Genomic DNA, 16939 nt, shown 5'->3' on the forward strand with positions numbered 1-16939 from the left:
TTTCAGGAGGTGGAGAACCAGGCTCATAACCATCCATCCATTCATCCATCCATCCATCCATCCACCATCTACCCACCATCCATCCATCCAACATCTATTCACCATTTATCATCAATCTACCCACCTACCCATCCACCCATTATTAATCTATCCATCCATCATCAATCCATCCACCATCCATCCATCCTTCTATTCATCATCAACCCATCTATCCATCCATCCATTAACCATCCATCCATCCATCCATCCATCCACCCATCCATCCACTTGCTGTATAGTTTGGGTCTGAAAGCTTGGTCCCCAGCCCACTATGCAGGTGGGAAGTCATTGGAGTGTTAAAAGGCGTGGCCTAGTGGGAGGAAGTTGGGTCATTAAGCACACCATGAAGGGGATATTAAGATGGTGGCCTCATCCTCTCTCTTTGTATCTTGCTGTCATTAGCTGAGGAGTTCCTTGGTTACACATCTCATGTGATGCATGGGGCCACGACAAGTTCAATGCAGCAGGGACCATGGCCTGGGACTCAAGATAACAAAGGAAAATAAATCTTTTCTCACTTAAGCTAATCTCTTGGGCATCCCATGCACTCACCCAGGAGATTCTAGTGCCCTATGGGGGCTGGGAGCAGTTCCTCGGGGAATATAAATGAACAAGACCCCTCCCACGCCCACCCCAAACTAATGAACAGATGTATATGCTTGAAGGTGGCACTGTGAGGGCGAGTAGGGCAGATGTCTAGGCTGCTCTCTGGTGAGGTACCACTGAGCCATGCCCTACACAGAGAGGGGGCAATTTCTGAATGAGTCGCTTGGCATGTCTGAGTGAGAATATGCTTCCAGGTGCCCATAGAAATGTCAGAGATAGCAGGGTGTGGTGGCACATGCCTTTAATCCCAGAACTCGGGAGGCAGAGGCAGGCAGATTTCTGAGTTCGAGGCCAGCCTGGTCTACAGAGTGAGTTCCAGGACGGCCAGGGATATACAGAGAAACCCTGTCTCAAAAAACAAAACAAAAAAACAAAAACAAAAAACCCCAACAAAGAAATGTCATCGATACAGCTGCCCATCTTATCTGCTTGCCTGAGTCTGCTATCCCTTCCTGTCTCAGCCATTCACCCCAAAGATGAACACTGAAGGTCTCTGGGTGCTAGGACTATACTGAGCCAGGCCTGAAGAGAGGATGAGAACACATGGGCCACATCTCTGGGCTTCTAGTACTTCTTACTGACCTGGAGAGAGTTGACTTCTCAAGACCTCTAGCCACCCTCTACCACTGACATCCCAGCTTGCTCAAGGCTCTTAGTGATGTCCCTGGGCCTCTCTCATCCTGCTGGTGACTAACTGGGGAGAACTGGTGAAAGGGTGCTGTGGTACCTAGTGTACTGGGCACGGTGTGGGGCTATGTGGTCCCTAGTGCCTACAGTGCATGGTCTCTGACCAAACTGGTCCTGAGTCCATTGTCCAGTCCTCGAGAGAGTGTGAGCATCACCATGGAATCTATCAGCTTGCTCTGACCAGTTAGGACCAGTTGAGCAAAAAACCACATGGCCTCTGTGGTATGATTAAGCCATCTCTCCTTTGGCTCACAGACACCCCCTTCCCCCACCAGGGATCCAGGGATGCAGCATCTTTCTGTGTCTTGCCCTCATGTTCATCTTCGGGCATCAGTCCGGCTCATATCCAAACACCTTGATACTCAGGCAACAGCAGGGTCTGCTATCATCACCTCCTGTCTAACCTGGCCCCAGCCTGTATCCCAAGCCCACTTCCTCCTATCCTGCCTCAGCATCAAGGCCACAGACACTGTGCCTGTGTTCAAGCACTGCCCATAGTGAAGACTTTTTCTCTGCCCATTAGGAGCCCATGGTTGGCTCAGACCCACCCACACTGCCATCCCTCTCACGCTTCCCACCCTCCTATCGTTAAACTAGTGAGCCCTTTCTCTACCTTCAAGTTCTGTCTTTGTACACTTTATGCTTTAAAAAGTGTATGTGTGTGCGTGTGAGTGGAGGTCAGAGGTTGGCCAGGTCACTAGGCTGGCCAGTCAGAGAACTCCAGGGAGCCTCCTGTCTCTGCTTCCCCAGCACTGGCATTAAAAGCACACACATCACAACGGACTTTATCTGTAGGACCCAGGGATCTAAAACAGATCTTCATGCTTTTGTGGCAAGCATTTTTGCCTTCCCCAGCCCCTACTCTGTGCTCTGAGCTACGTGAGGTCTCTAGACCTTTTCTAAGTCACAGCTAGCTACCCCGGGCCATCTTGGGCTCAGACTTCTGTTCACACCGTTCAACTGCACAGTAAGAGGTGTTTCGTTTCCTCCAGAATGTGGTGCTGACTAGCTCTGCTCTGCTCTGGATTGCTCTGGTCTGGAAGAGAAATGCCTAGGGAAACTGCAGCCAGTGTTAGCTTGTCAAATCCTGGGTCCTTGTCCTGGAACTCTCCATGCAAGCGTAAACACATTGGTTCTCCACAGAGGAGTGGTTGTCACCCTCTTTCTTCCTGAAAGCTGGCTGTGTCTGCACTATACCTGACCCAGGTTGGAACAGAGGTCAGGACTGCATTTCAGGCTTCCCCCAGCAGGCGGCAGTGGAGCCCCAGAGCCCCACCCACAGGTTGACTTCTAGGCGCTACACTGTTTTCTAGTTCACTTTAGTGAATGTGTCAGTTCATGGAGGGATAGAAAAAGGTTTCTGCCCTCTACCCTTAAGACAGTTCTCATGGAGTCCCCATGGTCACCAAGGGATATTAGGGACATGGTCAGCTGGCACCCTAATAGCCACTGTATTGGGCTACAAGGCATCATGGGAACAGAGGCAGGTTCTCTTAAAACATGCCAGAACTCACATGCTCTGAGCCCCACAGGTTCAATGCTTGTGTGCAAGATTCCATACCTTGCTTGAAGTGCTTTTCCCTGGGTGAGCAGATAGGAGTATCTAAGGACAGGGCCAGGGCACCTTCTGGGCACACAAGGGCCCTCATGGCAGAGCTTCTCAGAGAATTCTTGAGAGTTGGTTTCTGGGCCCAAGATTCTTGGAAGCTACCCACAATCTAATACCCATAGGGGATTCCCAGCGTGAAGCCTCGGCACTGTGGAAACTGGTCTGTTTTCATAGCATCTGGGAGGTGTAATCAGGTGTCTACATTGAAGATGGAGGGAGGGAAGGAAGGAGTGGGGACAAAGGGCAGGGAGGAGAGATCAATTTCCTTTCTACTTACTGGGTGCCACTGTGCATGCCCTGCGGATCCACCAGGGAAAGTGAGAGAAAGGATTTCTTGTTTGAAGACAAATCTTTATTCTAGTTGGCAGTATCTACCAGGGCCGGGCCTCCCTGCACAGCAAGTCAGACCTGCCATCTTTCAAGCCTTTCCCAGTTGCCCCTTGATGTAGAAAACACCTACCCAGCTGCCGCACACACCTTCATTATCTCAGCCATAGCCTGGTCACTAGGGTGGCTCCAGAGGACAGCCATCAGGCTTTGTAGCCACTGCCACCTGGTGGACAGGATCAGAAGTAAATTCTGTTCTGTAGTGGACCAGAGCTTAGCAATGACTGAAGGGAGTGAAGCAGACCTAGGAGTGACATCAGGATACCAGGCATAGAAAACTATGTCCTGAAGTAGCTCCATGTCTCTAGCTGATTCAAATAGGTCTTACTGCAAGCTCCTTGTGGGCTGGTAAAGACAGCCCAGTGCATTAGAATGCTTGCCTAGCCAGGGTGAGGACCAGGATTCAGATGCCCAGAGCCCATGTAAATGCTATGTGTGTGGTGGCCCACATGTAATACTGTCACATGTGAGGAAGGACGCAACAGAATCTCTGTATTAAGTGGTGAGCTGGACTCAGAGACAGATCCTACCTCAATGTTTAAAGAAGAAAGCAACAGAGAAAGACGGTGGTATCAGCTCTGGGCCCCCACCCATATGCTTTCCTCGGAGCAAAGCCCAAACCAACCAATCTCATTTTCTGATTCACCCCGGGACACAACAGAAGCCAAACTGCAGGGCAAAAGCTCCTAAAAAGTGTCCACCAGGGCCAGAGACACGAGTAGGAGTAGCATCAGGGTGGTGAATGGGAGGAACTGTGCGGAGGAATGTCTGCAGGGGGCACCTGCTTCACAGGTGACAAGGGGTCTTCATACACAGCCTAGACTAAGGGAAAGGTCAAGCTGACCATTCATGCCTACAAGCAAATCACTTCTACGTATCAAGGGGCTTCCATCGGAAGGGCCCACCCACCCAAGTGTCCGTCCTGCCGAACAGTCAGAGAGCTGGTGACTCCGGCTTAGTAACAAGGAAAGCTGATGTGTCCAAACAGAATTGGGCTGGGGGTGGTGGGGTGGTAGTGAGTGCTTAGTGCAGTTTCTGATGTGATTCATCAAAATACACACAGCTATGATAGCCACGTTGGGTAGAAGGGACAGAGATGCAGGGCCCAGAATTTCATTTGCCAGGATTCCAGGGCAGAGATGAGCCCAGTGAGTGGTCTGGGAATGGGCACCTCCCTATACTGTGAGAGCTAAGGATCAGGCGCCTGATGTCCAAAGTGCCCAGAGGAGGAGGGCACGGGTTCCCGAGCCAGAAAGGGGCCACATGCCTCACTCACGACCCATGCTGTGTCTGCCATGGCCCACTACCACCAGTTTCTGCTTTGTGTACCCCAGGATCGTGCTCTGGCTGCCATACCCTGCAGCACGAACCTATCCACTCATATAGCTAGCTGCATGGCTTGCCTCCCTGATCCTCTCTGGGGCAGGCACTTCCTCTGGTTTGGGGACTAATTTGCTCAGCTCCCAGTTACCCGAGTAACAAGATCCATTGATTTCAAAGCAGTGGGTTCAGGACCGGGAACCTGAGGGTGGTAGGTGTCTGGTTTGTAACCTATGCCCTGCTGGCAAGTGCTCATGCCCCTGAGGAAGAGATCTGGCTCTCACAGCAATTTACATGGGCAACTGCACAGCTCTTCTGACTAGGGTCTGGATGTCCCTAGCTATACCTGGGAGGGCAATGTCCATCACTTTTGAGAAGTGACCTTAGTTTACCCAGTGGTATCTCTGCACTCTCCTTCAGCACAGCTCACGAGAGATGCTCATCAATAGGGAAGCTAAGCACTGAGCTATACTGATGTGGGGTGAGGCCCAGGACCTCCCGAGTCATTTGGTTAGCCTGTGTGCAATGACCAGGCCGAGAATCTACTTCTGAAACACACAGGCTTGTGGAACCACACGGGCGTCGCTGGAGTAGCTGCAAGAAGGGCTGGCCTGAGGCAAGAGTGCTGTATCACCTCATCCATCCAGATGTGGGTCCTCCACCTTGGCTAGGTGGCAGGAATGTCCACACGTAAGTGAGCACTAGTAGACATCTGTGAAGTAAACACCAGGCACTTGTGCATCCTGCCTAAGAACTGCATCCCCAAAGATTCTTGAAAACCTTTCAACTCTTTTGTTTCATGTATGTGGGCACACTGTAGCTGTCCTCAGACACACCAGAAGGTGGCATCGGATACCCATTATAGATGGTTGTGAGCCACCATGTGGTTGCTGGGAATTGAACTCAGGACCTCTGGAAGAATAGTCAATGCTCTTAACCTGCTGAGCCATTTTTCCAACCCACCTCTGAACTCTTAGTGTCAACTGATAAACTAGATACTTCACAGTGCAACCAACTTCCTCTTCCTCCGCCCCACTTTCCTAGTCTCCAGTGACAGCTATCCCCACCTTCTCCACGACTATTAGCTCCATTCTGTCAGAATGCACACATCCCTTCTTCCCAGCCCGCTCTATGTCACCTAAGTCACTGCGCGTTTCCTGCAGGATGCTTCAAACGAGAGGTTTCATTTTTACTTATGACCCGGTAGTTCCCCAAGGTCTATATATGTGATGTTATACACACACACATCTCCTTGTTAGTGAACTGTTCAGCCAGCGAGCCCTGTGACTACTGTGGCTAACACATGTGTTTGTGGGTTCCACTGTCCTTTCTCTCTTCTGCTCGTATACCCAGGACTGGAGTCATGGGGTCACAGAGCAGTGTTACTTTAGCCTAAGTGGCTTGCCGGCTAAGGGCTATCAATGCATACACTTAGCTGCTTCCTCTTCCCCTCAAGTGGGCAACATCTGACCTGGCTGTCCCTAGGCCGTCCTCCTTGGCAGGCAGCTTCGCAGTATGCTCTCTGGGCTGCTCTTGCTCCGCTTCTTGAAATACACGGCTTTAATACAGAAACTTTCAGGAGAAAGTGTCTCTGGGCATCAGAAGCCCAGCAGGGATCCACCAGGTCCTGGTCTCTGGTGAGCACATCCACTTACAGGGATCCAGTGCGCAGTCTCTGGGAGAAGCCCCGTCAGCAGTGGTCCTCCGCCGGCCACATACTGTGACCCTTTTATACAGTTTCTCATACAGCGTTATGGTGGACCCCCTGCCCAACACACACACACACACACACACACACACACACACACACGTAAAATTTCTTTGCTACTTCGTAACTGTAATTTTACTGTTACATATTATAATTATCTGAGAAGCAGGACATCTGATTTGCCACCCCTGTAAAAAGGTTGTTTGGCTCCCAAAGGGGTCATGAGCCACTTCCCTACAGGATCTGTGGTATCTGGAAAACTCTGGAGGCGGCTCCAACCTCTCCTCGGCAGGCAGGGATCCCTCTTTGCACACCCTAATGGTACAGGCTGAGTGGCGGGCATAGGTGGCAATATCTTGGTTTCACAGATCAAGGGGATTGGCTATGGCAGCTTCTCCTCCCAGACAGCACAGGCCTGTCTCTAGAAGTTCCAAGAGGTCAAGCGCCCGGAGCAAGGAGCATCAGGCTCTCTCCCCCGGGGCCAGCTGCAGTGCCCTTACCCACTCTCTCTAGGGCCCATCTCTAGAACGGCCCCCACCCTCCCAGTCTGTCGTCTCCAGTGCCCCACCCACACTCCAGAATGAGACAGTGCACTGGCCAACACACAGGGTGCTGTAGTGTAGCTTGGTTTTATTTATGTCCACAAATATTTCAAAAAAATTACAAAATACTCAAATGGAGAGAACACAGAAGTCACGATTTTCTGGGTGTCTACTGTTTACACTGTGTTATCTCATGGCAAACTACTCATATATACACTTAGCTCCGAGATCTAAAGAAATGCAGCGATCAGAATGTCCGCTCGCTCCACTGCAGTGAGACGTGAAGCCCAACCTTGACGACACTGAACAAGATACGCACAGAACACAGAAAGCAAACCCAAACTTCAAATGAAAGCAAGCAAAGTCCAAAAGGAAGCCAAGAGGCCAGGCTTCAAAGACACCACAGAGGTCCAGGGCCTCCAAACCAACTGTAGTCAGTCACGGAGGAGATGAAGACTCTGAGCGCTTCACCTTGGGACAGGGGAGAAACCCCAAACTAACAAGGAAACACTTCCAGACAGATTTCAAGTACAGACTTCAAAGTACTTCATTCTTTCTCTTTGGAAATGGGTACTGGAGAGGAAATAAAGGCTAACTGAACAGCAGACTCAGTTAAAGGGGGAAGGAAGTGGTGGCATGGGACAGAAAGGACCTGCCTGTCCGGAGCCTGTGGGGGTCTTCCTCAGGCCAGAGGGCTGGAGGGCAGGCCATCTGGAGGGCATGTCACCACCCCCAGAAGAAAAACATGCCCTCACGCCAAGACGGCTAGAAAGTCTGATGACAAAAGGTTAATTTGAGCTTGCCTCCTATGAAGAACCAAAGTTAAGGCAGAAATGGAATGAGAAAAAGAAAGTTAAAAAACAAAAAAGCCACAAACATTTCCAACAGACAAATGGATCCTCGCTGCCCCATGCATGGTTCAGGGAGCATGAGGCCCCGCGGCACCTGAGTCAGAGCCTGGAGCTGAGTGAGTGCCAGCTGAACCACAAGCTACTTCTCCCCACAGGGCCAGGACACACCTCGTCTACTGACCCACAGGATGGTCCCTGGCGAGCTAGCTGATTCTAAATGCAACCGTTGCATTCACGAGTGGAAATGGCCCCCAAGAGTCCAAGGGAGGGGTCACAAATATCTCTTCCATAGCTCTGGAAGGAGGGTTCCATCAGGGACAGTGGGGCAGGAGTCAGCTCTGCCCAGCTCTGCTCTGCTCCGCAAGGCCTGCTGCGAGCACTTCCCAGGGGAACCTGCTTCAACCAAGACTTCCATCCATATTCCAAGAGGAAAGGCAGGACACACATAGCTTCCTAGCAGGGTGCTGTCACCTGCACAGCCTACTTCACAGCCCTGAGCACAGGCCAGACCTACAATCATAGTAGCCCCAGGGTGTTCCTCACTCGGAAGCCTCAGTCTGTGGCTGGCATGGTGGTGACACGCACGCACATGAGCAGATTCTAACATTCCTTTGGCAAGCGCATGTTGTAGGTCTTTCATGTGTTGGGTACTGCATCATTTTCTTGAACTTCCTAGAATGTTTATGACAATTTATCTAGAACAATCAAACATGTGCATAAAACTCTAAGGAAACTTATCATCAGACACCGATACATAAACATGCGCTTTCTATACCAGACGACACAGGACAGCGGGGACACCAGGGAACAGCCAACACTGAATCCCTATGAATAAGGAAGGAGGCTCGCTCAAACACGCCTGCCACTGCACATGTGAGGGACAGACAGAAGCAAAATCAAAGCAGCAAAATAAAGAGCCTGTAACACTGTCCCTGCCAACCCTTGGATGCTCGCTGCTGTGACCAAACCTAGTCCCAAGCTCCTGCCTGCTTAAAACTAGAAACGCCCATCTGTTCCCTTTAATTAAAGGGATAATTATATATAACTTTTTATTAAAAAATCAACTCTGTACTCTGTCAATAGCTGGTAGGAATTCACACTTTGTGACATGGCTGGAAAAAATAGATCAGAATAGTCGTCTGTGGGAAGAAAAAAGACTTCTAAAATTATTTATTTACAGATGTAAAAAGCCATGCTGCAGAACTGTCTCAAATTATGAAGATTTCCTACAATGTATTAAAATAAAAGATTTTTTAAAAATTATAGCTCTTGGATTTCAAACTCATATGCCGCCTCTCCGCAAACCCTGTGGGTTCCAGAGCCCACATGCCTCAGTGTCTGCGCGCACAGTGAAGGGTGTGAACGGACTCTAGCACCTACTGAGAAATCAAGGAAAAGAGAACTCAAGCCAAACCCCAAGCTCGCAGGTAAGCTTTCTGGGTGTCAGTGCAGCCCAGGACACACCAAGTTTCTGGGGGACTGTCATGCAGGGAGACCCAAACCAGTCTCGGAAATCCTCTCAACAAACAAACACTATTATGCAGATGTGTTTTAGTTGTGGGTTTTAAATATATAGAGAAATCTTTAGACGATATTCCTCTTTGCTCTTGCAGCCCCTACTAGATGTAAATGTCCTGTTTCTGCCCCCTAGAACTGGGGTTTCCACAGCCAGCATTAACAAATAAATAACTTATAACTGCTTGTCACCTTCTTTCTTCAGTCGACTGGTGAGAAACGAGAAAACAGAAGAATGGACATCAGGACATGCTAGGTGATGCAGGAGGCGACCCTGTAGCTACAGGCAGAGGCTGGCCAATCTGTTTGCTTCTAGATTCCACCCCACCCAGCAGTCTCTCAAAGCCAAGTCATGCTTGCATGCATCCATCCCTTTCTCTCAGAAAAAAGGGGGTGGCCCCTAGTGCTTGCTTCATGGGGATAAGGTTGGGGTGAGAAGCCTGTGCCCCCCTCACCTCACCTGTAATAATCCTCCTGACTTGGCAGATGACCACCATGCATGTGTGGATGTCCGTGCAGCCACTGCTGCTCCATGGCTAGTCTCTGTAGCTCGGCTGACTGGGCATGCATGGCCTGAAGCTGGTGGGCTGCTGACATGGGGGGTGGAATAGCCCCAGGCAGGTCTCGGGGATAGGGAGTGCCTGCCAAGCGCAAAACAGGCTCTGCTACAAAAACAAGTCAAGGGAGCAGCCATGACCAGAGCAACCAAGACAGACCAGGAAGGAGGGGAGAGGGCTCAGCAGAGTGTTCACTCCCCAGCAAGGAAGGCCGAGCCAGCCCTTCCGAGGCTCTACAGAGCTTCCCCAGGGGCAGGGCTGCTCAGCAGAGGCCCTGAAGCCAGAAGGAGCTTATACCAGTGGCTCCTAGACCTCATGCCCAGACCTTGCCTGCCCTCTTCTCCTCCCCAGACCTCAACCTGTCAGGTGCCTGCAGCCCAGGCAGGCCTGGTTCCTGCCAGGCTATTTTGCTGTGCATTTTACAGCCTCTGTACTTCAAACACTGCCCAGCAGTCTACCTGCCTGGTCCCTATGTGCAGTTGGTAAAGTGAGCTGCTGATCTGACTCAATCCCAACTTCCATTTGGAACCCCACGTAGTCCTCCAGTGATTTCTTACCAAAAACTGGGTGGCGCAGCATCTCGTGCTCGTGAGGGGGCTGTCCAAGTAGAGGGTTAGGGAGGGTGCCCGGGGGGTAGGGGAAGCGAGCTAAGTGAGGGCCAGCAGTCAGGGGGTCAACCAGGGGGTGAACTGGGCCTGCTGAACCTAAAACAAACAGACAAACAGACACAGGTCCAGATGTAGCAGGTGCATGGTTCTGGCGTTCCTTCCTTTCTTTGAGTCCCACTGTGACTTCCCTTTCACCCAAGATGGCTCTGGCTCATGAGGATGGGAAGTATCACCTGGCTGCAGAGTCCTGACCTCCTTTTGGGGAATACAGCAGTAAGGCAGAGAGCAGTACAGAGCTCAGCCCTGACCAGCCATTTCTTGCCACCACGCCTAAAATTGCTGAGCGTTGTGCGTCTTTGTCTGAGAACCCAGCATAGGTGGATGCAGCCCTAGCTCCTCAGCTCACAGCTAATGCAGTTTCTTCTTTAAAATCTATGCAGTGGGGGCTGGAGAGATGGCTCAGTGGTTAAGAGCACTGACTGCTCTTCCGAAGGTTCTGAGTTCAAATCCCAGCAACCACATGGTGGTTCACAACCATCCATAACAAGATCTGGTGCCCTCTTCTGGAGTGTCTGAAGACAGCTACAGTGTACTTTCATAAAATAGATAAATAAATAAATCTTAAAAAAAAAATCTATGCAGTGTATTCACCCTGGTGAGTCCTGTCCTGGGTCCCTGGTGAAGAGCACTCTACCTCAGGCCTTCTATGGCCCCTCCAGCTGCTCACCTGGCTTACTCTCACCCCTTGGAAGCCCGTTGCAGTAGCCCTCTGATCTCAATGCTGCCCCACTTTTTGGACTCATAGCCAGCCTCCCTCATAACCAACTCCATGAAGCTTTGAAGGGAGTGAGTGGTACCCGCTGTGTCTGCCTCTGCCTCAGACCAGTCTTCCCGCAGCTGCCTAGAGAATGGACCTTCAGGAACTCAGTTCCCAAAGGACAGAGCTGTGCTTTGCCTGGCCAGTGATTCAAAGCTAGCGGAAGTCCTGCCCTCCGCCCTGCCCCTCTCCACCCCACTGTGGGAAAAGAGGCATTTTCTTTAGGTAGCCCAGTGCCTATATCCAGACCTGGCTCTGAAGGCCACGAGAGCCCTGATCTGTTGTCTCCTACCCACACCACAGGGCTAGGCTTCCCTAGAGGCCTCTCTGCCATAGGAAGCCCAGGTGTAGCGGCTTCCTGAGACTCACTGCTCAGGAGAGCACATAGAGAAGTGTGATTCTTGGGACAGAAGCTGCCTCCAGCCTTGCTTCTGAATTGGGTACACACCTTGGTGGAGAGGATCCTGCTGGTGGAGGTGGAGGTGGGAGTGGATGTGTGAATGCTGGTGATGGTGAGGAGTAACATTAAACATCTGCAGTCGTGCCAGGGGGTCGCTGGTGAGTGATGCCATACGCTCGGCATGGATGCGCTCGGCTGCCAGTCTGTCTGGGTAACTCATCTCAGGCCGCAGCTGAGGACCTGCTAGTGCCAGTCTCTCCCGCTCCAAAGGGTTGAGGCCCGGGTGGAAAGAGGCAAAGGGGTGGGGGCCAGCTGCAGGAGGGATGGTGAGGGCGCTGTGCCGGGCAAAATGCTCCATGGGGTTGGTGGCTGGGTGCAGGGGGTCCAGCTCTGGGGGCTTCACCTCAAAGCCTGGCTTCATCCTCTCCCGCAATTCCCGCTCCCGGATTTCGCGCTCTCTGATCTCGCGCTCTCGGAGCTCCCGTTCCCGGATGGTGGGGTCAACGTTGTACAAGCCAGGCATGTGGTAGGCCAGCAGGGGGTCAGTGGGATTAAGGGGCATGTAGAAGGGGTGGTTGCGGTTGGTGGGAGACATGACATGAGGCCGAGCATATTCGCTCAGTGTCCGGAGGGCAGGGGTGTCAGGCCCAATATATGGGGGCACAGCAGCAATTGTGGTCGGTGGTGGCTCGAAGGAGGGTCGCATGTGACCCGGGCCACTGAGCTGAGGGTCACTAAGACGGCCTTCATGTGCAGAGCTGGATGCCTTCTGCTGGAGTAAAGAGGGGGTGAGGGTCTAAGACGGGTGCACACTACAGAGGTAGGCCAATTTAGTCCCTTCACCCCAACACAGTGACAAGGGGTCTTCGTCAGGTCTAGGCATCAGGACAGCCCAGACTCCACTACCACACTCTGATCTGTGCCTGCCTGCAGTTCCCCTTATAGTGAGGGTGGGTGCATGTGTGCACTTGTGCTAACAGTTACAGCTGTATATCTATGCACCAGGGAGCCAAGCAGGCTATGAAATCTACTGTGATGAAATTTCAAATGCTGCCACTTCCAGATTTGGCATCCCTCATACTTCCTGGTCAAGCAGGTACCAGATACCCAGCCCACAAGTGGGCTTCAAAGCAGGAAGCCCCTGTGTACCCCCTCACTCCCCTGTACATGTCTCCTCCTAAATCACCCTTCCTGTCTCTCTGACCCCTCAGGATTGAGGAGGAGACACAACTCTATAAGCTGCAAGCAAAGGACATGCCCATGGTCAAGTCAGAATCCTGACTGCCGGGCAATAGCTTACAGCCTTCAGAAAGCCTAGAGAACACTAACAGCCTGGGATCCATGCCAGTCGCCACCCCTGGCTGAGGACACTGCTTTCCTGCTTGTCAGGCCCCTTCAGGACTCACAGCAGCGCGCTCTGCCTCCCGTTCCCGCTCTCTCTCCCGTTCTCGCTCTTTTTCCTTCTCTTTCTCCCGCTCCCGTTCCTCTCGGGCTTTCTGTTCAGCCTCCCGCTTGGCCTTCTCAATGGCCTCCTCCCTCTTCTTGGCTAGTTTGGATCCAGCCAGAGGCATGAAGTACAGGTCTGTCCGTGCACACGAGTTGTAGCCCCGGTCCAGGTGTTTGTAGAACCTAGAGAGGTAGCAGGTCTGGTTGGGGCTCCTGCTGAGGGCCGCACCCTTCCTTGCCTCCACCAAGTCCACCCACACCCAGGTGGGCCCACGGTCCTCAGAAGCAGTACCTGGCAGACTGGCTGGCATGGCTGGGGGTGTCCACTACAGTGGGCTCAGGGGATGGGCTCCTGGGGGGTGGAGGAGGGCTCTCTGGCTCCTCGGCTTCATCCAGAGCCTCCTCCTTGATTTGCACAGCAGGGAGTGGGCAAGATGGCGCCCCAGGAACACTGCCTCCAGAAGACACAGCAGCAGAGCAGGGTGGCTGTGATGAGGAGCTGGGCCCGGCAGGAGGGGTGGAGGTAGGGGGGCAGGAGGGCGGGGTGATGGGAGGGGGGCCTCCAGGTACGAAAGGGTGCTGGGGGAATGGGGATTGGGAGGGCACCTGGTGGAGGCCAGTGGTAGGATGGGAGGCAGCAGGAGGTGGTAGGCTCTGGCTCTGGGTCAGCCCAGGTGGCTGGGCAGGTGAAGAGGGCAAGGGCTGGCTCTGAGGCATGAGTTGTAAGGGTGGAGGGTGGGCTGAGGGAGGGTGGTGTGTGGACAGTGAGCTCAGGGGCTTCAGGGCTGGCGGGGGTGGCAGGTTGGCATTCAGAGAGAAGGGGGAGGGGCCTGAGAGGTGAGGCGGATGTTTGTGGGCTTGTGGTGCTGGAAGCTGGGGAATTGGTGTGGTGGGTGGGGGTTTGATGTGAGGCATAGCTAAAGGGGCAGGAGGCAAGGGCTGTTCCCTTGGGGGCTGTTGGGGCTGCAGCGCTGATTGCGACGCTGGAAGCTGTATGGTGCTATGAGGATGAGCTGCTGCCGGGGAGGGGCCCAGAGGGCCCTGACCTTGGGAGGGCTGGGGAGGAAGTCCAAAGGGCTGAGGAGGTCCTGGGTGCTGTAACAGGGGTCCAGTCTGTAGGCTGTGAGGGCCAGGAGGGCCCTGACCGTGCAAGGAGGGCTGGGGGTGAGGTTGTGCAGAGCTCTGGCTAGGCGGTGCAGTCATAGGCTGCAGTGGAGGATGAGGTGAGGGCAGCCGAGGGGGGTGCAGGATGGGTGCCTGCTGGATGTGGGTGTGGGCTGCAGGTGCAACTGTAGACTGAGTCTGGTTAGGGGGCTGTGAGGTTGCAGGGGAGCCCTGTGGAGGGACTGCAGTGGCAGAGGGTGTGGGTCCTTGGGTGGGAAGCTGGGGTGTTCCTGGAGGGGCTGTGGAGGGAGCTGAGGCAGCCCCACTGGGAGCTTGCAAGGCTGGGGGCTGGGCCTGCAACATCTGCTGCTGTGCTGATGAGTCCGAGTCACTCTCATTATCCTGAGGGCTGGGGATACTTGGAGACGTGCTGCGATTATCCTGGTCGATGTCTTTCGGGTCACTGCTGCCCTCATCGTTGACACTGCGACTGTCGGAACTCTCCCCCTCGCCTTCAGAGGGAGAGTTGGGACGGCTAATCTCCTAAAAGCAGAGAAGCAAGAGATGGAACCACTAGAAAGTGGAGCTCTGCACGCATGGCTAGTGTGGGACACAACCAAGGTCTATGCAGAGGCAGCAGGGAGCTCAGCTCTTGCCCGAAGAAGACAGGATCCAGACTCGTTCTTTCCTGGAAGTTAGGCAATGCCTTCCCCAGGAGGACCTGAGCTTGTGTGCAGTGGAGGTGGGGTGTCAGGGTGTCACAGGAGCCTCACCTGTGTCTTTGTCTTTTTGGAGGTGATCCTATCAGTGTCTTCTGTGTCAGAGGCCACCTTCTCCCGCTGGCGCTTGGTGTTCTTCAGAGGGGACGCAGCCTCTTCCTTCACCTTCTGCAGTAGAAGCAGAAGGGATGAGTTTGTGGACGCTCTTCTCCAAAGGGCCAATAAGGGGCCCAGAGGAGCAGCTAGCTAGAAAGGAGAATCCTCGGCCCTAGGAGCCTGCCAACCACTCCATTCTGTCTCTGGGGCCTTGGCAAATTTGTGGCAGAAGACCCCATTTCTCTAGGCTCTAGCCAGGGAAATGTCAAGGCCCAGATGGGAGGGAGAGAGCAGGGAGCTTCCACTGCACCCCAGTCCCTGACCTTGGCTGACTTCTTCACTGTCTCTGCTTTACTGTCATTGCTGGAAGTGCTAGCAGCACTGGGGGAGTTCCGGCCACTGGATCGGATGTCTTCATTGATGGGTGAGGCACGACCATCAGGACTGGTGGGCTGCTTCTTCCGACCACTGCGTAGTGTAGACATCTGCCCCTCCAAAACCAAACAAAAGTGAGAATGGACTTCCAGGCCCCACAGATGCCATCTAAGTCTAGTCACTGACAAGGTAGGCTCAACAGTGAGTTCATAAATTCACCCAAACCCAGAAACACATCCTGAGGGAAGACCTCGGAAATGAGCAGGGCTCTGAGGGGTAAGGAGAAGTCAGCTGACTGCCCATGCTCACCAACAAACCACACCACAGAACATTTGTGGATTAATCAAAATGACAGAAGTCACCCAAGGAGACAAGGCTGTGAAATACTGCAGGCTAACTCTCACAGTTGCCTGGCTGTGGCTCGGCTGAGGTCAGGGTATAGGAGGGCAGAGCATTCTGTTCACCTGCCAGAAAGGCCCTCGGAGAGGTCAGTGCTGGGGAGAAAGATCCCTCAGTGCTCACTGCTGCAAGCATCAAAGATCCTCCCATGGCCCTAGACACACCTGACCTAGGTTAAACAAAGCTGCAGCCATTGCTGTGCTCCCCCACGCCACAAGCAGGGGTTCTCTGTGTCGCCCTGGCTGTCCTGGACCTTATTCCATAAACCAGGCTGGCCTCAAATTCAGAGATTGGCCTGTCTCTGCCTCCTGAATGCTGGGATTAAAGATACCACATGTAGCCAGGTTGGCCTTGAGTTTACAGCAATCCTTCTGCCACAGCTCCCAAGTGTTAGGATTATAGATGTGAGCCACCATGCCTAGGTGGACAAATCTTCACTAAAGAACCTATGTAAAAATGTAGGGATCAAATTCTAAGAAAAACAAACTGTGAAGTTAAAAGTTAGAGATGTGCCCATTGGAGACAAGTGGCCTACATGCCCGAGACAAGAGTTCCGAGGGCCTGGGGGAGGTGGCACTGGATTACAAACAACACCAAGCTCCCTGAGCACTCCATGGCCTCAGTCCACAGGCAAGGCTACTGCCTTCAGGGAGGGCATGTGTGTGTGCTAAACCCAACTCTTCCTTGAGCCCCGAGCCCCAGGCCCCCGCTCACCGAGCCCCGGCTCCGCCGCGTCCTCATGCTATGCTTCCCACTGAGCCCATCGTCCTCCTCCTTGACAGGCTTGAACATGAAGGGCGGGGGGTCCACGGGCTTCTCGATGGGTGGCAGCTCACCGTACTTCTTGAAGTGGATGCGACAGTCCGTGCACAGCAGGATGTTTTCTCGGCCCCCGTGGTGCCAGTCTTTGGAGGCTACATGAGGGGAGGCGGGCAATGTTGGAAACCATCTCTGTCTCTGGGGATATCTGAACAGAGGGGTCCTTCTGTGGGCTCCACTTGACCCTGAGTCACAAGAGTGACTATGAGCTTGGATAGAAGCCTGTCCCTAGACAACCCAAGCTGATGAGGGGATTCCATTGGCCAGTGCCATGTAGCCACCTCTTTCAGATGATAACCACTGCCCAGGAACAACAGAACCCGCCCCTCACAGTG

The 16939-nt window shown here is 53.1% G+C and overlaps 1 protein-coding gene across 13 annotated transcripts in view; it reads right to left on the reverse strand.

Moving 5' to 3' along the window:
* Positions 1-6969: 6969 nt before the first annotated feature.
* Rere (arginine-glutamic acid dipeptide repeats) overlaps positions 6970-16939 on the reverse strand; it is a 350306-nt gene continuing 340336 nt past the window's right edge. For 7 of the 13 annotated variants that reach the window (XM_029475940.2, XM_029475947.2, XM_029475939.2 and 4 more), the window contains 9 exons: positions 16500-16699; positions 15335-15502; positions 14970-15083; positions 13385-14739; positions 13053-13275; positions 11695-12418; positions 10379-10525; positions 9725-9929; positions 6970-9473 (listed from right to left, as the gene is read on the reverse strand). In XM_029475940.2, coding sequence (XP_029331800.1) covers positions 9440-9473; positions 9725-9929; positions 10379-10525; positions 11695-12418; positions 13053-13275; positions 13385-14739; positions 14970-15083; positions 15335-15502; positions 16500-16699 — 3170 coding nt within the window. In that variant the 3' untranslated portion in view covers positions 6970-9439. The remainder of the gene's footprint in view (positions 9474-9724; positions 9930-10378; positions 10526-11694; positions 12419-13052; positions 13276-13384; positions 14740-14969; positions 15084-15334; positions 15503-16499; positions 16700-16939) is intronic. The other 6 variants (XM_029475943.2, XM_029475944.2, XM_029475946.2 and 3 more) reach the window with 6 other exon arrangements.

The sequence above is a fragment of the Mus caroli genome, unplaced genomic scaffold (assembly GCF_978045245.1).
Source record: "Mus caroli unplaced genomic scaffold, Mus_caroli_1 scaffold_6, whole genome shotgun sequence".
Taxonomy (NCBI): domain Eukaryota; kingdom Metazoa; phylum Chordata; class Mammalia; order Rodentia; family Muridae; genus Mus; species Mus caroli.